Source organism: Staurois parvus, unplaced genomic scaffold (genome assembly GCF_062004578.1).
Source record: "Staurois parvus isolate SC_StPar_1 unplaced genomic scaffold, SC_StPar_1.0 ptg000418l, whole genome shotgun sequence".
Lineage (NCBI taxonomy): Eukaryota > Metazoa > Chordata > Amphibia > Anura > Ranidae > Staurois > Staurois parvus.
Genome location: NW_028318214.1, coordinates 1298706 through 1324424, shown reverse-complemented (window position 1 = coordinate 1324424; position 25719 = coordinate 1298706). Strand labels below are relative to the sequence as shown.

Here is a 25719-nt window from a genome sequence, read left to right as displayed (position 1 = left end):
AGGCGTCACAGACACTGAATGGTTGGTAAGGTGGATGAGTCTGGCAGCATTCATGACGGAATGAAGGGGGGATAGCCTATGTAAAGGAAATCCAATGAGGAGAGAGTTTGCACCAGTCAAGGTGAGAGATAACCAGGGAGTGAATTAGAAACTTTGCGGTGTCATTGGTTAAAAAGGGGAGTATCCTGGAGACGTTGCGGGGGTTGAGGAGGCGTGATGTGGACAGGGATTGGATGTGGGCCTGAAAGGACAGTTCAGAATCCAGCTGTTTTTGAAGCTGGACAGTGTGTAATCACCTGAAGGTACAAGCCTATGGAATTCTACTTTACCAGTCACGTGATCTAATCTGGGTTTGGAGCCACACCCAGGGAAATTGGTTCATCTATGACCTGAAGAGGCGATGAGGGGGGCTGATGTTTACAAGAGTGATCAAAGCTCTTGGGAGTGTGGATCACATGAGAGTTCTTTAGATGTACTCAAGATGGTGATGTTTAAGATGAAGCTGATGATCAGGATCAAGATGAAGTCCCCCCCCTTTTCTCTCTCAATCTTCCCTTTCATTCCCCAAAACTCCTATTAACTAGGGATCAGCCCAGAGGGTGTAATTTGGAATATTTACTCACCGCTGATTGGGGACTCATCTTAGTTTGATCTGCTGCTTTGAAGGCCAGAAGGGAGATCTGGGGACCCCAGATCTCGCCAGAGAGGACCTGTCACAGCCCATGCTATCACAAGGGATGACATGTTTGGTATCTTTTTACTTAGTGTAGCATCATATTTTATGTGTTACCAAAAATTGGGTACTATATTGTATTTTTGTGCATTAAAGTTCATTAAAGTGCATATTAATAAAAAAAAAAAAAAAGTGTGTGAAAAACTGCTGCGTGATTTTAAAATATGCAACACCCACCATTTTATTCTCCAGGGCCTCTGTTTCGAAAAAAAAAAAATATAATGTTTGGGGAGTAGTTTTCTAGCAAAAAAAAGTTTCACAAGTAGGTGAGGAATGTCATTGTGGCATTCCATATGATAAGTGCAGTGAGCTGCAAGGGATGTTAGCATAGAGTTGCAGTCCTACAAAAGGAAGATCTGGGATCACTGGCAGGGACATCCCTCTGATTGACTTCCCGAAAGATTGCGAGGGGCTGTCAACTGTATAGTAGAAGATGGATGGATCCTTTAAAAAGCCTAATTTTATTTTAATGAAATGTGACTGTATATAACAAGAATAATAAAACACATGGAAACAAAGGATTTTCTTACTTGTCCTTTACTCAGATATTCCATATGCACATCCTAACATAAATTAAATAAAGCTCATGAAAAGACTTTGATCAGGAGGTAACCACAAACACGTGTATATAAATAACATAAAAGAACAGAATATACAACAGATAAAACTTCACACAAAAGTCCTTTCCAAACCCAAATCTTAATCATGGAAAATAAAAAACACACCTTACACCTTGAATCAGATCATTTCATAAATTCAGACAAGCATGGCAGATAAAGGACAGGGAGGTCATAACTGATCCAGTACAACTAGCCGCAGACATGAGACAATTGCTATCTGATCCTGGTGGTCATGGTCAGACTGGAAGATACTTATGAAGAGAGTATTTGTCCTCTGCAGACAACTCAAGGTAAGAGATTGTCCAGTAGGGATATTCACAGATGTTTTATGTGGATTTCCTAAGGCAGTCTCTCAACCTTTTCAACAGAGGAAGCCTTGGAATAACTTTCTGGTGTTGGGGAACCCCTGCTATATATTACTATATCTACAACTCATGATAGATTAGTGTGATGGTCAGTGGGAAGAATGCTCCTTACACTTGTGGTCATTGGGAAGAACTCCCCCTTGCTAAAAAGATCAATGGTTTCAGTAGGCACCTGAGAGACAGACATTGCTCATGGCTCAAGGAACCCCTAGCAACCTCTGGAGGAACCCTGGTTGAGAAACCCCTGACCTAAAGGCCAACATCAGGAGAGCCTTCTCTGCAATTAAAGTATACCGGTCATCTGACAAATACAGGAGCTGTCATTACTGACCTCTGTCTTAAAATGCTATCTGCCTGGGTGGTTTGCCGACCCAGATCAAACATGTAGGTATGGACTTCTAACTTTTCTCCACCAATCTGAAGTTGATTAGGTACCAGTACTTGGTCAACTTAAGACTGGAGAAAAGTCAGAAGTCCATATGTGCATGCTTATCATGGGTCTGCAACTAGGATGGTCTCCAATGGCAGCTTCGAAATTTCTCTCATGACAAGTTGCCTTTATACATAAACATGCTTATTCTAGATAACAGATCTTCCTCTCACCATCTCATGTCTACAGCTAGACTCAGGGAGATGTCAATAATGAAATAAAAAAAAAAAAAAAAGATGACAGCAGAAATTTGTAGGTAGCTTCATGAGGACAAGGTCAAAGATGCAAATAAAATGAGGAAACACTGATTTGGGGTGCAGGAATCTGCCCTTTTAAAATGGGTGTTGGAATTTTGTGGAATGCACTTGATATAGACTTCTGGTTTCATGGCCTACAATCCACAACACAGATAGGTCAGAGCCATGCCCAAATTTGATATTTTTCCTCCACAAAATCTGCATATTCCACCGGAGCTCCTCACCAACGTTTGCTGTGATCTTTTAATTAGATCTACATCTCCCTGACATACATCAGATGAATTAGGACAGCCCTGTATATCATTTAGAAAGCAGATAGGTTGTCATCTTGTTCACCAGACCCATGTTTCAGAAGATGCAGTCCATCAACAAGTGACATCACTAGTTGCTGGTGAATTGATAACTCCAATAGTCCACCAGACTACAAAAATGGCAGCCACTGTTGTGGGTCCAAAGGAATCAGTAGCACAACACAGCCAAGAAATCCAAATAATGTCTAGAATTCACATCCCACATGTCTGGAGTATTAAGTAGAAGGAAGGTGGACATCTAGTCGTCCTCCTTGGAAATCAATTGGCAACAACTCTCAAAAAAAGGAGGATTTCTGGGTAAATGCCATATTTAGGTGATGTTAGTTGAGTGATATTCCACCAACCGGGTTTTTAACCCAAAGCTGTACATGGGTAGGTGGTCCAAACTGGCAAATGGCATGTGATAATTACTTAACCACTTTACATTGGCATGGCTTCTCAGTCATGTGACTGCTGTGATTGTTACATGATCAGGAGCCCATGCCCCTGTCTCCCAATCAGGAGCAATGACCGAAAGCTGTTGGTGAGACCTCAGTCTGCGTGCTGGAAGCATGCGCTCAGCACACAACCTCAGGTCATCATAGACACATGTGCAGCGGCTGGGCATTTTAGGCTCGGTTCACACTGCTGCGACCCCGACTTCCAGTGCGACTTGATGCGATTTTGGTCAATCATAACAATACAGAGTGTGACATATTATTGAACCTTCTGAAGTCACAGCCAAAGTTGCAAAAAAGATAAAGAAATGACTTCCTTGCGACTTTTGTGATTTTAACACTGCAGTCTATGGCACTCATGTCGCAAGGAAGATGCATAAAAGTAGTGCAGGAAATATTTTTTATTGCTGCGACTTGAATCACAGCAATTAAGGTGGAACCCATTGAAATTAATGTGTTTTGACTGGTCATGTAACTTTCTGTGTCACATGTCGCAGAAAATCGCATGAGACAGCAGTGTAAACCAGGGCTAAAACCACTCTTCTTAACTCCAAACATATGCATTACAGTCTCAAGAGGTTAAAATGCTCCTATGTTGACAACCTTGCTGGGAAGAAAAGCAATTACTAAACCATTTACATGTCCCGGAGAAAATGCTACTTTCATTTTTTTCTCTCACAGAGCCAAACGCCTAGGCATGTGGTCAGATGAAGACTAGAATGAGCCATGAATTTATAGATTATTAAATGTTTACTCAGTATATCAATATTATAAACAACTGATGATCCTGCCAGGCTCTGCTCTCTTTGAGGCCTTTTTGAATAAGGGGACCACCAGCCCCCAAATGCTGCAAGAGTGTAGTCACCCTCCTGAGTGAACTTCAGGCAGCTTTTTTTGCAGTCAGTGCCCCCTGCTGGTTGATCCACAGCTGCTCTGATCACTTAGAACAGTGGTTCTCAACCTTCCTAATGTCGCGACCCTTTAATACAGTTCCTCATGTTGTGGTGACCCCCCAACTATAAAATTATTTACCCAGTAATTATAATTCATGAGTGTCGTTTTACCTCCAATACTGCTGCTTTCAACACAGTAGCTGCTTTCACCAGAGTAGCTGCTTTCTACACAGTAGCTGCTTTCTACACAGCAGCTGCTCTTTACACATCGGAAATATGTGTTTTCCGATGGTCTTAGGCGACCCCTGTGAAAGGGTCGTTCGACCCCCAAAGGGGTCACGACCCACAGGTTGAGAATCACTGACTTAGAAGAAGGATTAAAGTTCCAGGCTCAGCAGCTAACAGAGATCACATGACCTAATGCCTTGGCTTTAGCACTCGAGAAAGTTAGCAGCAGCATGAACACATCTCGGTGTCACCTGGCTTCTGGTGTATTTTATATATTATGTGGGTTTTTTCCCCCCATGCATTGTGGAACAATTTTTGGATACAAAAGATAGTTTGACCTGAACAGCCACAAATGGCATTTACCCAGAAATCAATTCTCGTATTTCCAGAACCCATTAATGCTTGCTATATATATATATATATATATATATATATATATATAAAAATATATATATCAAATTTAACATCCTATCAAATCATTAATTGTGAAATCTCCATATAAAATGTGCCAATATGTCATTTATGAATCACCAGAAAAATAAAAATAAAAAATGTAATGAGAAATACAAAAGGTTTACTTTAAAAAATAAAAAATGTAATGAGAAATACAAAAGGTTTACTTTAAAAGTAAACCTTTTGTATTTCTCATTACATTTTTTATTTTTTAAAGTAAACCTTTTGTATTTCTCATTACATTTTTTATTTTTATTTTTCTGGTGATTCATAAATGACATATTGGCACATTTATATGGAGATTTCACAATTAATGATTTGATAGGATGTTAAATTTAATATTTTTTTTTATACATTTTTTTATTTATTTATTTTCTATCAACTTTATATACATTTATTATTTTAATTATAAGCACTGTGCACTTTTAGTTTGAATTCCTTGAGGGTATTGGAGCGCGGTAATTTAAATATTTTGTTGATAAACGCACATCATATGAGAGTGGGCATTTTTTACCAGCGATCTAATACTCACATTTTTAAATATACCTCAGTGGCTCACAAGTTAATTTGTTGTTTTTTAATGCTGGCTATATATGTTACAATCTGACTGTACAATCTCCTTTAGATCTACCAACAGCTAAGCAGTGCAAGGGCCTCCAAGACTGGATACAAATAGAATGGATTATATAGGTAAGCCTTTACAGTTTATAGATCTTGTACAAATGGATTGTAACATGTATGGCCAGACTTATCGCCCATTACCACAAGACTGGAGATGAACAGACTCCATGAAAAAAAGGAAGCAAAATAAATCAGATTTTATAAATAAAAAAAAACAAAAAAACTTAAAACCTATTTACATTTCCAACATTTTTCATATATCACTTTCAGGCTATACAAAGACTGAGAAATGTAGAAACGCACACGCACACGCACACGCACACACACACGCACACACACACGCACACACACGTAGCCATACATCTGAACACACAGAAAAAATATCATCCAAAAACCGGGCCAAAAACCAGAATGGGTCTCTGAATATAAATCACAGGATGGACAGCTTCACCAGCTTTCATAAACTGCCCAAATTACAGGAGATAAAGTTGGGAGCAGACTTGTTTTTGAAAGTTCTAGTTCCAGGGCTGCCATCACCCTGGCTTCATGACACTGCAAGTGACAATTTGAACTCCAGTTTGTGAGTTTGTTCCAGGTCAGTCACTCACTAGGTAGTACGCAGGAAAAGGATTGATGTCTCTGGAACATGCACTTTTACAAACAAATCAACAATGGAAGTGTTTATATTTCTTTCCTTTTAGGTTCACTGTAAAGTGGACCTGTCCTTTGACAATGAAAGATAAAGCAACAGGTTCTTTCAGCTGCCCCCCTTACCCGGAGAACTTAACTTCCTTCTCCCAGTGGGAGAGAAGAGATAAAGTCCCCGGTGAGCTCTAGGTTGTGACTTACACAGAGCTAAAGACTCTCCAGATCCCCATATGACAAGACCGGGCTAATCACGTAGGTTATAGACTGTCTCTGAAACCTCATAAGACAGCACTGTGGAAATTATGAAGGCCAAAGACTCTTCTAGCCCCCATATGACCACTGGGCCAATTTCAAAGGCTGAAGACTTTCCCCCAATCACCATATGGCAGCACTGGGCCAATTATAAGGTGTGAAGACTTCCCCCAACCACCATATGGCAGCACTGGGCCAATTATAAGGTGTGAAGACTTCCCTCAACCACCATATGGCAGCACTGGGCCAATTAGAAGGTGTGAAGACTTCCCCCAACCACCATATGGCAGCACTGGGCCAATTATAAGGTGTGAAGATTTCCCCCCAATCACCATATGGCAGCACTGGGCCAATCACAAAGGCTGAAGACTCTCTACCAGTTTCAAAATTACAGCAATGGGTCAATTACAAGGGCTGAAGATTCTCTCCTAACCCCCATATGAGAGCAATGGGCCATTCAGAAGGCTGTAGACTCTCTCCCAACCCCCATATGACAGCACTGGGACTATCACAAAGGCTGACGACTCTCTCCCAGCCCCCCGTATGACAGCCAATTATGAGAACTGAAGTCTTCCGCCAACCTCAATATGGCATCACTGGGTCAATGACGAAGGCTGAAGACTCTCAAAACCCCCATATGACAGCACTTAGACAATCACAAAGGCTGAAAACTCTCTACCAGCCCTGATATGACTGTACTGGGTCAATTATGAGGGCTTAAAGCTCTCTTCCCCAACCCCTATTTGACAGCACTGGACAATCAGGAGGCTGAAGACCCTTTCTCAAGCTACATATGACACCAAAGGCCAATCATGAAGCCTGAAGAAACTCCACCAACCCTCACATGGCAGCACTGGGCCAATCCAGAGGACTGAAGACTATCTCACCTGGGCCAATCAGGAGGGTGGAAGACTCTGGCTCAATCCCCACAAGACTACACTGGGCCACTCATGAAGCCTGAAGACTCTTCCCCAACCTACATATGGCAGCTGGGTCAATCCTGAGAGGCAGAGGACTCTCTCCTAATTCCCGTATGAAAGAACTGGCCCAATCACAAGGGATGAAAATGCTATCCCCATCCACATGACAGCATTGGATAAATCACCAGGTTTGAAGACTCACCTGATCCCCACGTGAGAGCAAAGAGCCTTACCCCAACTCCCATACGACAGCACTGGGCCAATCGCCAAGTACCAGTGCTATCAAGGGGGGTAAGTCACAAGCTTCCCTATACCCAGAAGTACCGGGTTCAAGTTATCTGGTGGCAGAAGGGAGCATCAGGGTTAGGGAACGGAAGGCGAGTTATGTGCAGCTGGTCGGGTTGGCAGTTAAAAGTGTACGCCTGGGCAAAAACAAAAAACATTTCCAGTACATCCCTGCAATATATGCACATTTCCCCAGGAACCTAGTGAGTTCCTGACATCCTGTGGTAAGCTGACAACACTGCCTCTGCTGGACTAAAACTCCAAGCAGTATTGTCAAGCTTGCCTGTGTTCCCTATAGGACTACAGAGCACCTCATTTTATGAAGATAGGGAAAAGGGGGGGGGGGGATGCTCTGTAGTCCAGCACAGGAAAACTCAGACAGAGCTGACAACATTGCTGGGAGTTTTAATTCGGTGGAGGCAACGTTGTCAGCTCAATACAGGAAGTTGGGAGCTCACTGGATTTCTGGCAGATCATTTTTCTGTACTTTGTAGAGAGACGAATCGTGGTGGAATGTGCATGTAATGCAGAGATTCACTGAATGCTTTTTTTTCCCCTGACATACACTTTAAGAGAACCTGTTACTTTTCCCTGCATGCGTAAAGCATGGGTTCACTTTAAAGGATAGGTTCACCTTTCGTTACACTGTATATAGGATGTAACATGTTATTGTGCTCCAGTACCCGAACCCCGTTGTAAAAGCAGCTGAGGGATCCCCCCCCCCTTCCCCCGCTGTCACGATTTTACAAACAGCGCAGTTGTGCAGGGCTCCGCTCACACAGCTGCATCAATCATTTACATAGTACTTGTGGTTCATTCATTCACAGACCTGTCTGCCACCATGGGAGAGGTCTTGTAGCTCAATGAACAGGGAGGGCGGTGCCGAGCACTCTCGTAGTTCATTGATTCTTCCTGCCATTCAGTAACTGTCTGACCTTTGGCTATACTAGACAGCTATACTGAGTGTCTGCAGGAGCATGACATTGCACCCACGAACCACTGATCATTGATGCAATTGCTTTACAGCCTGCAGTTTAAAAAGATAAAAAAGCACATATTTTTTCTACAGATGCACGTGCATTTATTAATTTTTTTACAAAAAGGTGAACGTATCCTTTAAAAGGTCCAGTGACCCTAAAAACACAATTTACACAAATGTCAAAGATCTCTAATCCCATTCACAAATACATCAGTAAAAGGTTCAGCTGTACAAAAACAAGAAATATTTGGCATTGCTTTAACAAATTTGTAAAAGGCGGCTCACCAGGGTGTCCACATTGTCGTTCCAAGAGATGCAGGACAGGAATTAGCGGTATGTAAAAAAGTCTCACACACATTCACAGATTAATTTCTTTACATCAGCAATTCTGGTCACATACGGTATATCTGTAAATGTAACCTATTGATTTCTTTCCCAATTAGACTACTGGCTCTTTAAAACTGAATCCTAGTAACAGCCCATTATGCTGGTGTGACAGGCCCCCTAGTGGACAGTCTATGTATATATGAAGAAATTTAGAAGACCCCTGCCCTGTTGCGGGCATGGTAAGAGATCTCCTCACTGGGGTTGTAGACTGTGGAAACACTCAAATAAAAATCAAACTGGGCTGAGCTGCATATTGGAAGCCAGATTGTGTACATTTTGTACACATATACAATCTACCTAACCTGTATGAAAAAAAAAAAAGATACATGTACTTACCCATTTTTAATCTGATCTGGTCATGTGATCTTGCAGCTTCAAAAACAGCTGAGCCATGGGAGCCTATTGGTAACATCACAGCTCCCAGAATTCCCAGCCGTTAAGCACTCCCTAAGCCACAGCTGCATGATCACGTGATTGCAGCACTCTCTAAACTGGTGCTGCAGGATCACGTGATTGCAGCGCTCTCTAAACCGGTGCTGCAGGATCACGTGACTGCAGCGCTCCCTAAGCCGGTGCTGCAGGATCACGTGACGGCAGCGCTCCCTAAGCCGGTGCTGCAGGATCACGTGACGGCAGCGCTCCCTAAGCCGGTGCTGCAGGATCACGTGACGGCAGCGCTCCCTAAGCCGGTGCTGCAGGATCACGTGACTGCAGCGCTCCCTAAGCCGGTACTGCAGGATCACGTGACTGCAGCACTCCCTAAGCAGGTGCTGCAGGATCACGTGACTGCAGCGCTCCCTAAGCTGGAGCTGCAGGATCATGTGACTCGAGTGCTCCCTAAGCCAAAGCTGCAGGATCCCATGACTCGAGCGCTCTCTAAGCTGGAGCTGCAGGATCACGTGACTTGAGCACTCCCTGAGCCGGAGCTGCAGGATCACGTGACTCGAGCGCTCCTTAAGCCGGAGCTGCAAGATCACGTGACTTGAACACTCCCTTAGTCAGAGCTGCAAGAGCACATGACTCGAGCACTCTCTAAGCTGGAGCTGCAGGATCACATGACTTGAGCACTCCCTAACCCGCAGCTGCAGGATCATGTGACTGAACCAACGTGATCCAGCAGATTAATCGGTAAGTATACTTATCTTTTTTATTTTTCATTTAATACAGGTTAGGTGGGATAGGTAGGAGGGGGGGGGAGAGTTCAATTCTAAGAAGAGTTTGACTTGGGCTTTCCACTTTAAGTAACATATTTCAAGGTCTTGGGGACCATTTTAGTCCTGTAATTGTAATTATAGTGGAGGAGATTGGAATACACACAGTGCAGGCCATAGGAGTGCACAGTTCTGAGAAGTAAAATCTCCTGCCCCCCATCCCCCGCCTCACCAATCCATGCCTAGTGGAGCTCTCCTTTAAACGGACAGGGCATCATAACAAAACAATAAATACGACTATGGACATTTCTTTGAAATAAATTATAAACTTCAATTATTTTTCATTACACATATTAAAAACCTTCTTCCCACAAAGGATTGCACTTAATGCACACCACATACTTCCTTAAAGGTCCTTTCTCTCCTATTTGTTTTTTTTTTCTTCGTTAACACATTGGTGTACTTGTACCAGTTCAACGATCTCACATAACGATCAACTGTTCACAGCTTGAGTGGTCAGTGGAGCTTTGCAAGATCGACCTCTGCTTAACGTGACAAAAAAGACGGCGGTATCTTTTTATTTTTCTTTCCTCCCCCAGGACCTCCATGTGCGGCTTTACTTAGACGTGTGAACGGAAGTTGTGTTTAGAAAAAGGAACGATTGTCCTGTACAGTGCTGTTCATGGATGCGGCTGGGGCAGATTCTGCCTCGGTTTGGACCGCTTCCAATACTTTATTTACAAAACAAGCCGTAAAAAGTGCCTGCTGGGCCCGCCGGCTCCGGGGATGCGGGGAGACGGTCTGTGAAGTCTTGTTAATGTTGTACTGATGATAAAAACAGGAGTATGAAAAAGAAGGCAGAGATGCACAGTAACCTCTTGAATAGGGCCGAGCTGTCCTTCGGTACGCAGATCTGGGCCAGGTCGTTGGTTATGTGAGAGATCTCGTGGGCAGCGCACACGAAGATGAACGTGCTGATGATGATGTTGAGCACCGGGTTCCCTGGGATGAGGACCAGTATGCCCTTGGTGTCCGCTGCCAGCCAAATGTGGTATTGACAGATGAAGAGCTGCAAGGAAGAACACTTTGCTAAATGATCGGTCTTTCAGCAATGTGGAAAATAAACTTTGCGTTAGTCTGGAGAAGGTTTTTATGCCACACACCTGTATAGTGTGAACAGGGCAGATAAAAAACAACTGTTATCTATGGGGAAGGGGGTTTTTTTTTTTTTTTCTTGTTGCTAGGCAGATTTAAAATGCAAAAACACACTACATACTTTTGTGCAGCATTTCCATTGAAGTCTATAGAACCAAAAATACAACTTTGTGCGTTAAAAAAAGTCCCTGACCCTACCAAAAAATGCACCGGTTGAAAACACGGAAATGTGAACGTGTCCCATAGGAAATCATGTTAAATGGACTGTACTGCGTTTCTGTAAAATGCTGCGGAAAATGCTTAGGTGTGAACCTAGGGTAAAACTGGAACACTCAGAATCTGTAGCTGTGCATGGGAGCCATTCAGCTTCTAACTTCAGCTTGTTCAATTAAGCTTTGACAACAAAACCTGGAAGATAGGGATGCACCGAGATTTTGGCCACCGAAACATATCAGCCGAAAATAGCCCTATCGGCATTATGCTGATGGGAAAAATGTAGTCGATACAAGTGCCGATACAGGGGACTGTGGGAGGGGGGGGCTGAGAAAGGCAGGAGAGGAGAAGTGTATACTGTGACTGGCTGTCACTATACATCAGTGCCGGTCTTTAAATGTAATTACCATCTTTTTTTTTTTCTTCACCATAGCTCACAGAATCAGCTGTCACTTTCCCCCAAGCTAAAAGAAACAAAGTTACCTTTTAGTTTTTTTCCTGAGATAAAAGAAATAAAATAAGTTTCCTTTTAGTTTATTTCCCCGAGTTAAAAGAAACAAAGTTTTCTTTAGCACAGGGAAAGTGACAGCTAATTCGGTGAGCTATAGTGAAGAAAAGAAAAAAAAAAAAAGCTGGCAATTGCATTTAAAAATCGGTACCGACATATAGTGACAGCCAGTGAGGGAGCCTTCACTGCTCCTCTCCCCACCCCCTCCCCCCCTACAAACAGGACCTGTCACTCATGCTATCACAGTGGATTATTGGTCCCCTATGTGGATAGTAACAAAATCATAAGTTAAAAAAAAAAAAAAAAAAAAAACATGAGGTGTTGTGTTCAGCAATATGATCAGAAAAGACCATTGTGTGATGTCTGCCAGTGCCTTTACCGGGCCCAAACCAGTACTTACCTCTAAAGAAATTTTACCAAACCAGGCAAAGAAGGAGCTGTACACAGAGCGAGCATATCCAGGAATGTTCCTAATCAGGACAAAGGCTAAAATCTGCAGGAAAAATACAAGACAGAAATATTTACTTGTTATCTAGCACATTGTAAAGCAAATCTTAGGTTCCTCATAGTTTAGGGCATGTGGCACTGGTGGGCCTTGATCTCAGTGCAGGGCTCAGGATCAGGGCCTGGGACAAGGGGGGGGGGGGGGCAGGAGGGGCGGCTGCCCCAAGTGCCTGTAGTATGTGAGGTGGGAGAGGCACAGTCCAGAGAATTTCTGCCATTACTAGCTGACATGAGCAGTGACAGTGGCATCACTAGAAGAAGGGGATTGGGGGGTGTACACTTTGTCCTAGAAGGGGTGATTTGATGGTGGGGGGTGTGCTAGGGGATGGAAGGAAGATGGTTTGTACAAGGAAGGGGGATTTGAAGGGGTTGTGCCAGAAGGGGGGATTTGTGCTAGCAGGAGAATTTTGGAATTGTTAAAGGGGGAGATTTGGGGTGGGGGGATTGTGCTAATAGGGATGATTGGGAGGTATGTGTTCTAGGAGGGGAAATTTGGAAGGGGGATAATTTGTGCTAGTAGAGATAACTGGGGGGAGTATTTGTGTTAGAAAGGGACATTGGGGGGGGGGGGGGTGGATTTGAGGGGTGAGGATGTATGCTAGGTGCTTTTTCCGGGGGGGTTAATATGTGCTAGTAGGAGAGATTTAGGGAGAGAGAGGATTTGAACTTAGAGGGGGGGTGATTTGTAGTGGCAGAGGGGGGAATTTTGGTTTGCAAAGAGGATTTATGTCTAGGGCAGTGTTTCTCAACCTTTTTTTCAATCAAGGCACCCTTTAAAGTTATGAGCAATCTGGAGGCGCCCCATTCTAAAATGTAAAAAACTATTCTAATAGCTTTACCTAACGCAGCAACACCCACACATGTAGGACCCCCAACGTTAGAGGGGGTTTATTATTCTAATGCAAATCCATCTTTGCACACTGGTACTGAATAGTATTCCAATGCTTCTCTGCTGTCTGTGTTTTTCTATCACTCAACTAATCTGACACCATTACTGACGGGGGGGGGGGGGGGGGGGAGGGAAGTGTCAAAAAAGGATGCTGTGCATGCGACCAACATCCAACATCAACTGATGGCATCATTGGTTGTTAGGAGGCTGGCAGCTAGAAGGCTGTAATGGCGCACAATGAATACCTATGGCTTTGTGTAACTAAAAGGCAGGCTTGATCCACCTTCTGGCCTGTATACGATATTGAAGAAACTGCAAGACAAGATTTTTGCTGACATATGATGCCGCATACATCTTTGGGGGGGGTGCAGTTTGGCATCTTTGACCTTTGCGCTAGATGGCCTTGTCCTGACACTGCTCAGGATATTTGTTCTGGGAGGATATCCTCCCTGAGAGATGGAGGCAGTCTAACAAGATCATATCCTTGCTTCATGCTGGCAGTGTATCTGGCTGAAATATGTCATTCTAAAGCAACTGTTAGGCATCCTGATCATAGGTGGCTGCGTACATCGGAAAACGTTGGTGTATACCCATAAGGAGTATACACAATTTTGACTACAATTTTGGCCATAGTCAATATATATATATATTTATTTATTTATATTTTTTTTCTGTTTCTCTTTCTTTCAGGTACTTATATAGCGCCATCAATTTAGGTAGTGCTTTACATATATATTGTACATTCACATCAGTCCCTAACCCTCAAGGGGCGTACAATCTAAGGTCCCTAACTCACATTCATACATACACATACTAGAGCCAATTTAGAGAGGATCCACAAACCTACCAGCATGTCTTTGTAGTGTGGGAGGAAACCAGAGTACCCAGAGGAAACCCATGCAGGCACAGGGAGAACATGCAAACTCCAGGCAGGTGGTGCCGTGGCTGGGATTTGAACCAACAACCCTAGTACTGCCAGACAAAAGTGCTAACCATTTAGCCACTGTGCTGCCCATCAATGGGGACTGCTAGAGATCGCTGCTCTTACAGTCCTTTTAACAAAGCAATGTTTCCACATTTGTGCTCACTGTAGTACCCTTAAAAATAACTTGGGCCACATTTGATATTTCTCTTAGTTTTCTTTATAAAAAGATCAGATTGGTAGAGGTGGACAAAAGAAAAAAAAAAAAGGCAGTATGAAATGAAGAAATAAACAAAACCATCCACCCAGAAGCCGGTGCAAGGAATATTCTTCCTTCACTGTTTTTACTGTAATTGGCTGTATGGAAATTCTAAAAAAAAAAAAAAAAAAAAAAAAAAAAAAACATCTAGGAGGTGAAATTTTCAGGGACCATAGAGGTACGTGTTGAAAGTCTGTTGTGATTTTCATATTAGGTTACTTTACTCCTTGGGTTGCAGATGTGGAGGTCCAAGTGAGGCTACCAGCATGTCTTTGGAGTGTGGGAGGAAACCGGAGTACCTGGAGGAAACCCACGCAGGCACAGGGAGAACATGCAAACTCCAGGTAGGTGGTGCCGTGCCTGGTATTCGAACCAACGACCCTAGTACTGCCAGGTGAAAGTGCCAACCATTTACACACACACACACACACACTTTTTAGATATAAAAAAATGTGTGAAAATATTTTTCAACATATATTTTTTTTAAATATATTCTTCATATTTTTTTTAAACATATAAAAAATTTATTTTAACATATATTTGTAAATGCATTCCAAAAATGTAGATTTGTATTTTAAAGACATACAGTATATTTGAAATGTATTTTAAAAAATATTTTGTAATAAAAATGCATTTCAATATACAGTATTATATATTATATATATATTTTTTAAATACATTTTGAAATATATTGAATACGGCCAAAATTGTAGCATTTCAAATATAGGTCAATATATTTGGGAAGAATATTTTTAAAATATATTTCAAATATAGTTTTCTTCCATGTGGGTATCCCCACCCAGGAAGCCATAGGTGCTGTGTACAGCTGGCCATAAAAATCAGTGGCCGTTGGTGAGTATACACCGGGACTTGCACAGACTGTTTGCATTAAGGGACATGTGCGCAAGTGTTTAGACTTTTTTACATTTTTAGATTACATGGTGGTGCAGATATTTTTCAATATATACTGAAAATTTGTTGCTTTGGTTGTTGTTTGGCAACTTAAAGTGGTTCTAAGGGCTAAAGGTTTTTCCCTAATGCTTTCCCTGTCCTCTTCTTTCCCTGGGATTGGAACTGCTTGGGATCGTTTAAAGCAATTTTTTAATACATCACATAATGAAGTAGTACCTGTACAACAGAGACGGAGGGGTGCATCGCATTACAATCTGACTTGTTTTTGCAACTGCTGGCCCAGATTGAGTATGTCTAAAGGAACAGAGAACACCCAGATCAGATTATGAGAAAAATACAGGCAATTTCTAATCACAATACCAAACTACTAAAATAAGTCACATGAACCAAGTTACATACAGTGCATTGGGATACTTTGTACTCCAAACTGAAATGCAGCTTTGATTTGTAACTCTGGGTCACACACACACACGTAGATGCAATACCCCATCTCACCACTAGATGGGAGAAGTGCTCAGAAAACCACAATGGTAAATCTGAAGCTAGCTCTAGGAAGAATTGGTTCAATAGAATATAAAGACTTTGAAAGAGTGAAGTTCCATTTTAAAACAGATTATTTTAAATCCTCATGCTGCTAGCATTTGTAAATAGATAGGAAAGTATATATTCGCTTGTTTTACACTTGGTTATTTTTTTAATTCTTCAGTTACTTCCTGGTTTCTTGCCTAGGCAAATGATGTCATACAACCCAGGAGTCTTTAGGAGGGGAGGAGGGGTTTTCTCAGCTAAGCACACCCTCCTACCTACATGCCTAAGCTAAGGGCAGATAGATTTCTGGAAGTAAATGCTACATGAATCATCTACCCTTACTCAAGATGGCCACAGCCAGCAATGCTAGGAGGAGTTTTTCAAAGTGATTTCTCAACAAAATAAAGCATGGAGACATGGATGGATGGGGAAGTTGCACTTTCCTCTGACTTCCTGCTGTGTCTCTGAGACAGGAAGTGAAGTAATATCTCCCTAACTAGACACAAACAGAACAAAATCAGACATTGTAACCCTATCCTACTCTAAAGCAAAAAAAAATAAAAGTGAGATAAACCAACCCAAACCACCCCAAATCCTTGGAAAACTTAATTTTTATACAGACAACTGTAAAACAAATAAGGGGACAACTGATATATACGAAGATTTTCATTTGTTTAGGAAGGGCTTCTTTACAGTAGGAGCAGGCTTTACTAAATGAGATAGTAATAACAAAAACACAATATTGTTAAAGAGTAACAATTTTGTTGAGTAAAAACCCTCTGGGTACATTGCAGTTTTAACAAACTTTCCTACCTTTTGTTATTCTGAAGAAATAGCCGTTTGTTTGTTTGTGTCCATGTGCAGAGTGAATAAGAATGGGAGTGACTTTATAATTACCAATCAGCTGCTGGCATTTGCAGTGTTCCAATGAGGAAAGTGGCAGGGTCTGCATCCCTTTAGATGCGATTTCCCTTTGCGTGTTTCTCACCAAAAATGACATTTATGTTACAAGAGATGCCAAAAATCTGACTTGCATCTTAGTGCAGACTTCTGGGAAAATCAGTGAGCCAATTGCACTAGCAGGAAATCACATTTCTGGGGGGGGGGGGGGGTGTTGTCCTGTACACTGTATACAGAACACCTCCATTCACTTATATGACTTGTGTCACAATTGTACATGCTATATTTTCTTTTTTTATTTGCCATTTTGTATCCCAAAGAAAGTGAAGTTACCCTTTAAAAAAAGACTGGCTGATTGAACACTGATATCTAACACCGATTTACAATTAAAATGCGACGTTTGCTAAAAGACGGCTTCACACTGCCTTTGTGCAGTCCCTGCCGTGCTTTGGGCAAAGTGGAGCTAACCTGCGGGTTTCAACATAACATGGCCCCGCCATGTTATGTTGAGTGTCGCTTCGTTTGAAGATTCTTCCCTCGCCTAAAACACGGGCTTGAGTGTCTTTAGCCATACTCCTGATGACGTCAATTGGATGACGAAACGTGTTGGGTGGAGCTTCGGCGTGTGACGTCATCATGTTTTTTGGAGGGACGGTGGCCATTTTCCTGGTTGGCAACTTGATTCAAATGCTGGATGGGAGTCTTCTTTTAGGACTGATTTCAAATCTTTAAAGGGGAAGATTGATATCCACCTGGATGAAGATTGCTGGTTCCATGATCTACATTTTCATCTCCCATTTGAGTTGCCTATATTGACCGGTGTGTTTCGGTCAGAATTTCTGAGTGGCTATCTCTAAGTGTGGCAGTACTACCAAGCGGTGAGGGGTATAAGACCAGACCTACCTAAGGATCCTCTGATGTCCTGAGGTTTACAACTCTAAATGCGCATTGTGATTGCGTATCTGGTGAGTGCGCAATCTTTACACATATTATCACCTCACTCACGGATCCAGTCACTGGATCATCTGGGATCTAAATCGCACTCACACTTTGGACTGTATCTGGTTGTTAATGCCAACACCTACCAGTCACCTGTCAGTGACATTTTTATCTTGCACTTTGTTAAGATTTTATATGATTACATTACATTTGATATGGAAATGTTCTAACATAACGTGTTTATGTGATTTAGTGGATAATTGTAGCGTTGCACCTCATCTTTTCTTTAGCCCATATATTATGCCATTTTCTTTCCTTTCACCACGGATGGAAGGAAAGAAAATTGGTCGTTTCATCCATCAACACTGACTGTGTTGATGGGGGAATCCCTCCTGCACCTCCATTGTGTTCTGCCGGTGGGGAGCCCTCTTGGCTGGCAGAACACAATGACTCATGACTAGTGGCTATGGCCGCAACCGCCAGCACTGATTGCATGTAAAAAAAATCTGACAGGCTGGTTGTATTGATGTCAATCGATGGGTTGACTTGGTACAACCAGCCTGCCTAAAAATGAATCGAATCTCAGCTGCTCGCTGCTGAACTGGCTGAGGTTCAGTCCATCTATCACCGGCTTAATAGGCACTACATGGCTTATTAACACTTACCAGAAAGGAGACCACAGACACAAAGAGTAAGACGTTGGACACTCTGGTGGAGAAGAGAGGCTCCCCCTTTCCTTCATGGAGGACCTGCTGCTTCTGTAAAGCCAGGTAGGCGAAGGCGAACAGCATGCCATAAAACACAGCCTGAGAAGGAAAATGAGTGATATATATGCAATGTCACCACTTATACGAATGGGAATTCAGACATACATGGAGATTACTATGAGATCATCAATAATTTGTGACAACTGTCATGGTACTGCTACCCAACACATACACTATACCAGTGGTCGGCAAGCCACGGCTCGCGAGCCACATGCGGCTCTTTACACACTTTAATGCGGCTCTTCTGTGTGCCGGGCGCTCGCTCCCCTCCCTCCTCTTGGGCGGCCGCCCCAAAAGTCAGGACTCTGCAGCTAGCCCAGCAATGGGCAAACTATGCCCCGGCGGACCTTTTAATCCGGCCCGCAGAGCGTGATCCAAAAAAAAAAACCCAGCCAGGGCAGCGCGCTCAAATGCAATGATTGGCCAGTCTCGCTGCCACTCACATCCTGATAGCCAGTGATTGGCTGTCAGGATGTGTGTAGGCGGGGCAGCGTGACGAACGTGAGAGGAGCTAGGCTCCTCTCACAGTCCGCCCTGAAGACCGGAAAGACGCGGGAACACGGCGGGAAGAACGCGCGGAGCAAAGGTAAGTGAATTGACACAGGGGGGACTTGGCTTACTACTTGCCACTTACTTACTACTACTATATGAGGGATGAATTAATATGGGGGATGGTATATAAAAAAGGTGCAGCGCTAATATACAAGTAGATGAAAATACGTATTACATATGCAAACTCATAAAAGTTCAAAGTGACATAGTGCATACAGGTATAAGCCACTACGTTGTGTCTGGTAGAACGTGAGGAAAGGATTATTAAATCCAAGAGAAAGTTCAATGTGAGGATGTGAATAAATTCTCAAACACTCTGATGCTTTCCAGGCAACACCGACTGTGTGCACGGTGAAAAAATGGGGGTACAAATTGCGCACTCACCAAATGCGCAACCTTTATGCGCTTTTCTCTAACATATAAGATCTCCAATCCCTCATCCAGGGTCTGGTCAGATCTGGTCAGGTCCCCTTCTTTGTCCAACACCTTGCAATCAGCCTTCTCCTTTAATGATCACCACTCTCCAAGACACCTTCTTGTCATATTTTCCCTTGCGCAGTCGTGGTCCTGAGTCACGCCATTTATCCTCATCAATCTTTTGTTATTCTGAAGAAAGAGCAGTTTGTTTCTGTGTCCATGTGGAAAGTGGATCTAATGGGAGTGGTTTCATAATTATTAATTATTATTATTAATTTTATAATCTCCTAGATTGTAAGCTTGAAAGAGCAGGGCCCTCAATCCCCTCATGTTTTGCATTGTATTGGTATTGTTCTGTCACATGTTCTGTCCCCCTCTGTAATGTACAGCGCTGAGCGAACTATTGGCGCTTTATAAATACTGTATAATAATAATAATAATAATAATAATTATGAAACCACTCCCATTAGATCCACTTTCCACATGGACACAGAAACAAACTGCTCTTTCTTCAGAATAACAAAAGATTGATGAGGATAAATGGCGTGACTCAGGACCACGACTGCGCAAGGGAAAATATGACAAGAAGGTGTCTTGGAGAGTGGTGATCATTAAAGGAGAAGGCTGATTGCAAGGTGTTGGACAAAGAAGGGGACCTGACCAGATCTGACTAGACCCTGGATGAGGGATTGGAGATCTTATATGTTAGAGAAAAGCGCATAAAGGTTGCGCATTTGGTGAGTGCGCAATTTGTACCCCCATTTTTTCACCGTGCACACAGTCGGTGTTGCCTGGAAAGCATCAGAGTGTTTGAGAATTTATTCACATCCTCACATTGAACTTTCTCTTGGATTTAATAATCCTTTCCTCACGTTCTACCAGACACAACGTAGTGGCTTATACCTGTATGCACTATGTCACTTTGAACTTTTATATGAGTTTGCATATGTAATACGTATTTTCATCTACTTGTATATTAGCGCTGCACCTTTTTTATATACTGTCTGTTGGGAGGTCTTATATGGTGCCTTTGGTGTACAGCTGCTGTTGTTTTGGAAAGCGCTCGCTTATTTATATGTTTTAAGTAATATGGGGGATGAATTACTATAGGGGGGATGAATTACTATAGGGGGGATGAATTACTATATGGGGGATGAATTACTATGGGGGATGAATTACTATAGGGGGGATGAATTACTATAGGGGGGATGAATTACTATGGGGGATGAATTACTATATGGGGGGTGAATTACTATATGGGGGGTGAATTACTATAGGGGGGATGAATTACTATAGGGGGGATGAATTACTATAGGGGGGGTGAATTACTATATGGGGGGTGAATTACTATATGGGGGGTGAATTACTATATGGGGGGTGAATTACTATGGGGGATGAATTACTATATGGGGGATGAATTACTATATGGGGGATGAATTACTATACAAACTTATTGAAACTAAAAACAGTGTACCATCCTATGTATTTTCAGTTTTAAAAATGTGGCTCTCAAAATAAATTTCAATCGTGGTTTTGGCGAGATTTGGCTCAGTTGAAAAAAAAGGTTGCCCACCACTGAACTATACTGTATGATCAATGTATGGTTCCCCTGACCATTATAACTACTTTATGGGCAAAAAGGTGTGGGCATCCCTCCAAATGAATGAGTGAAGGGCACTGTTAATGCCACAACACATAAAGGACATATTGGACAATAGAACATTCTTTCAGCCTTGTGGTAATGGTTTGAAGACTCTTCCGTTCCAGCATGACTGTACCCCTGTATACAAAGCCAGCTCCAGGAGGACATGGTTTGATGTCTTTAATAGTGTGTGTTCTGGCATTATCCAAATGTAACCCCACTCCTCCTTCCCTTCCTCTAGACCAGTGTTTCTCAACCTTTTTTCAGTCAAGGCACCCTTTAACATTATGTACAGTCCCGAGGCGCCCAGTTCTAAAATGTGAAAAACGATTCTAATAGTTTTATATAAACGCAGCAACATCCACACATGTAGGACACCCAACACAAGAGGTGATTTATTCTTCCAAAAGCAAATACACTTCTGCACACTGGTACTGACTAGTATTCCCATGTTTCCCTTCCTCAGTTTTTCTCCATCACTGAGCTAATGTGACCCCAGCACTGATGGCGAGGAGCGGGGGAGGGTCAAACTAGGATGCTGTGCAGGCGGCTGAAAACCTCCTTATCAATTGATGAGGTCATAGGCTGTCAGGACGCCTGCGGCTAGAAGGTCGTAATGGTGCAAACCTCTGGCTTTGTGTAACTAAATGGCAGGCTTGTTACACCCGCTGACTTATATACAAGTTTTGAGCAATGTTTGGACATTTTGCCAAGGCACCCCTGAAGAAACCTCAAGGCACCCTGGTTGAGAAAAGCTGCTCTAGATCAGCCTTTTTCAACTATTTTTACATGGAGGAAGCCTTGAAACAGCGTTCCAGGATCTGGGAACCCTTGCTAATCCTTATTATATCTACAATTCATTGTACATTAGTGGGATGGCCACTGGGAAGGATGTTTCGTACACTTGTGGTCACTGGGAAGAATGTTCCGTACACTTGTGGTCACTGGGAAGAATGTTCCCTACACTTGTGGTCACTGGGAAGAATGTCCCGTACACTTGTGGTCACTGGGAAGAATGTCCCGTACACTTGTGGCCACTGGGAAGAATGCTCCGTACACTTGTAGCCACTGGGAAGAATGTTCCATACACTTGTGGCCACTGGGAAGAATGTTCCATACACTTGTGGCCACTGGGAAGAATGTCCCGTACACTTGTGGTCACTGGGAAGAATGTCCCGTACACTTGTGGCCACTGGGAAGAATGTCCCGTACACTTGTGGCCACTGGGAAGAATGCTCCGTACACTTGTAGCCACTGGGAAGAATGTTCCATACACTTGTGGCCACTGGGAAGAATGTTCCCTACACTTGTGGTCACTGGGAAGAATGTCCCGTACACTTGTGGTCACTGGGAAGAATGTCCCGTACACTTGTGGCCACTGGGAAGAATGCTCCGTACACTTGTAGCCACTGGGAAGAATGTTCCATACACTTGTGGCCACTGGGAAGAATGTTCCATACACTTGTGGCCACTGGGAAGAATGTTCCATACACTTGTGGCCACTGGGAAGAATGTTCCGTACACTTGTGGCCACTGGGAAGAATGTTCCGTACACTTGAGGCCACTGGGAAGAATGTCCCGTACACTTGTGGCCACTGGGAAGACACTTGTGGCCACTGGGAAGAATGCTCCGTACACTTGTGGTCACTGGGAAGAATGCTCCGTACACTTGTGGTCACTGGGAAGAATGCTCCGTACACTTGTGGTCACTGGGAAGAATGCTCCGTACACTTGTGGTCACTGGGAAGAATGCTCCGTACACTTGTGGTCACTGGGAAGAATGCTCCGTACACTTGTGGTCACTGGGAAGAATGCTCCGTACACTTGTGGTCACTGGGAAGAATGCTCCGTACACTTGTGGTCACTGGGAAGAATGCTCCGTACACTTGTGGTCACTGGGAAGAATGCTCCGTACACTTGTGGTCACTGGGAAGAATGCTCCGTACACTTGTGGTCACTGGGAAGAATGCTCCGTACACTTGTGGTCACTGGGAAGAATGCTCCGTACACTTGTGGTCACTGGGAAGAATGTTCCGTACACTTGTGGTCACTGGGAAGAATGTTCCGTACACTTGTGGTCACTGGGAAGAATGTTCCGTACACTTGAGGCCACTGGGAAGAATGTCCCGTACACTTGTGGCCACTGGGAAGAATGTTCCGTACACTTGTGGCCACTGGGAAGAATGTCCCGTATACTTGTGGCCACTGGGAAGAATGTTCCGTACACTTGTGGCCACTGGGAAGAATGTTCCGTACACTTGTGGCCACTGGGAAGAATGTTCCGTACACTTGTGGCCACTGGGAAGAATGTTCCGTACACTTGTGGCCACTGGGAAGAATGTTCCATAAACTTGTGGCCACTGGGAAGAATGTTCCATAAACTTGTGGCCACTGGGAAGAATGTTCCATACACTTGTGGCCACTGGGAAGAATGTTCCATACACTTGTGGCCACTGGGAAGACACTTGTGGCCACTGGGAAGAATGCTCCGTACACTTGTGGTCACTGGGAAGAATGCTCCGTACACTTGAGGCCACTGGGAAGAATGCTCCGTACACTTGTGGTCACTGGGAAGAATGCTCCGTACACTTGTGGTCACTGGGAAGAATGCTCCGTACACTTGTGGTCACTGGGAAGAATGCTCCGTACACTTGTGGCCACTGGGAAGAATGTTCCGTACACTTGTGGCCACTGGGAAGAATGTTCCGTACACTTGCGGCCACTGGGAAGAATGTTCCGTACACTTGCGGCCACTGGGAAGAATGTTCCGTACACTTGCGGCCACTGGGAAGAATGTTCCGTACACTTGTGGTCACTGGGAAGAATGTTCCGTACACTTGTGGTCACTGGGAAGAATCCTCCCCCTTACAGATCACTAAAAGGATCAATGGTGTCAGTGGTTGCGCATCTCAGAGGTAGAAGTTGCTTGTTGCTCAGAACCTCTAGAAACCTCTGGAGGAACCCTGGTTGAGAAAAGCTGCTCTAGATCATGTCACACCATTTTCTTTTTACCCTCTGACATTACCAGACCTGTAAATGCATTACGAGATTGGGAGGGGCAGCTGAAAGGCTATTTCCTATAGATGTAGGCAATCCCCCTGAATTACATTTCCCAAAAGCCATTTTTTTCTACACACAGTGCGTGGGCAGGCTATAACTGAATCTAAACCGTCAGACTATAAACTGCAGAAATTTATTAAAGCCGAATTCCAGTAAAAACTGCATGCATACCACTCATTAAGTCTAATGAGGTGTCTGCCACCTATAGACATCTCTAATATTCACATATGACTGGCGTGGTGTTCCCCAGGAAGATAACTTCCTGAGCTCCAGCACTGCGGGTCTCAGATCGTTCAAGAGCAGAGTTGTGGGAACTGCCATGCCTGTCCCTCCCCGCCTTCTGCCCATTGACAGAAGCCTTTGTATTATGTGAATTCATTCACAAAAAACAAAGGCTTTTGTGAATGGGCAGCAGAGGGGAGGGATGGGCATAGCTGCTGTGTGTGCTTCTTTCCTCTCTCACAGCCTGGTATGTGTATCCCTATGGAGTGTAATAAACCTGTCACATATAACTAATAGAGATAACTCCAGAAAGTGACATGCACCTCATTGGACTCAGCTCACAGTGTGCCTACATTTCTTTGCAAAGCTGCTGAATTTCTGGTATTTGGCTTTAAAAGACGAAAGAAACATTAACAAAAAAAGGTAAGATAATGAGGAAAGACTTACATATCGATCTAATGACCATCTAAACCACCATTCGTAGACGTTGCCGTTCAGATCAAACAGTTTAGAAATTGGCCAGAGGGAGAATATATTCTCAAAAGAACCCTGAAAAGCACAAAAACACACTAATATAATAAATGACTTTATGATTTCTGAGGAGAAACTCTGAGAACATTATTCATCTCTAGTTATTGATTTTTTTTACATGGCTCTAAATAGATTTTGGATGTCACAATGCTTTTCAAATGCAGTCAACCTTCAACAGATCCATTATTATAAACATAATATACAAAATATATACATAATAAAAACAAACTGTGCAGCTCTGACTAAAGCCCTTGATATAGGTGTAGGCAATTTACGTATCTCATGAAGCCTGACAGAAAACCTCACAGGACGCTGCTAGGATGTTGCCAAGTGAGGCCTGGTCGTTCTTGTTCCCCTCCACCATCACAGGAGTAAGCTCTCAAATGCTGAGCTCAGAGCTACTGCATTAGTGGAAAGAATGAGCAGGTGAGGGGGTTGGAATCAGAGAAAGAGCTCTGTTCTGTGATGGAGGAGGCAGCAATGACTAGGCCCCACTTAGCAACATCATAGCAACGCCCTGGGAGTATTCCAATATTTCAGGAAGCATGTAAATGGTCTAGACCTAAAAGCAAGAGAATTATTCAGCTTTATTCAAAGCTACACAGTTTGTTTTCATCTACTTACACCCCTTACCTGCACGAGCAGGCCTTTAAGGTGAACTAGTCACCAAGGCCACCTATAATAATCTCAATCTCCAGTCTATAAATATTAGTGCAGCCTTACCTCTTAGAGATTACTGGGATTTTATTAATCTGTAGTATCTCCCGGTTACAACGGATGTGTCAGGCTGCAAGGCTCTCCTATCTCCCACCTGAGCACAGTGCTGATC

General features: G+C 43.2%; 1 protein-coding gene across 1 annotated transcript in view; it reads right to left on the bottom strand.

Annotated features, from left to right (window-relative positions):
- Positions 1-5523: 5523 nt before the first annotated feature.
- Positions 5524-25719, bottom strand: part of CASD1 (CAS1 domain sialic acid O acetyltransferase 1) — a 74648-nt gene continuing 54452 nt past the window's right edge. Inside the window, exons 14-18 of the mRNA XM_089687135.1 lie at positions 24807-24908; positions 18365-18505; positions 15549-15626; positions 12247-12339; positions 5524-11039 (exon numbers count right to left, since the gene is read on the bottom strand). Of these exons, the coding sequence (XP_089543261.1) occupies positions 10785-11039; positions 12247-12339; positions 15549-15626; positions 18365-18505; positions 24807-24908 (669 nt within the window). The 3' untranslated portion in view covers positions 5524-10784. The remainder of the gene's footprint in view (positions 11040-12246; positions 12340-15548; positions 15627-18364; positions 18506-24806; positions 24909-25719) is intronic.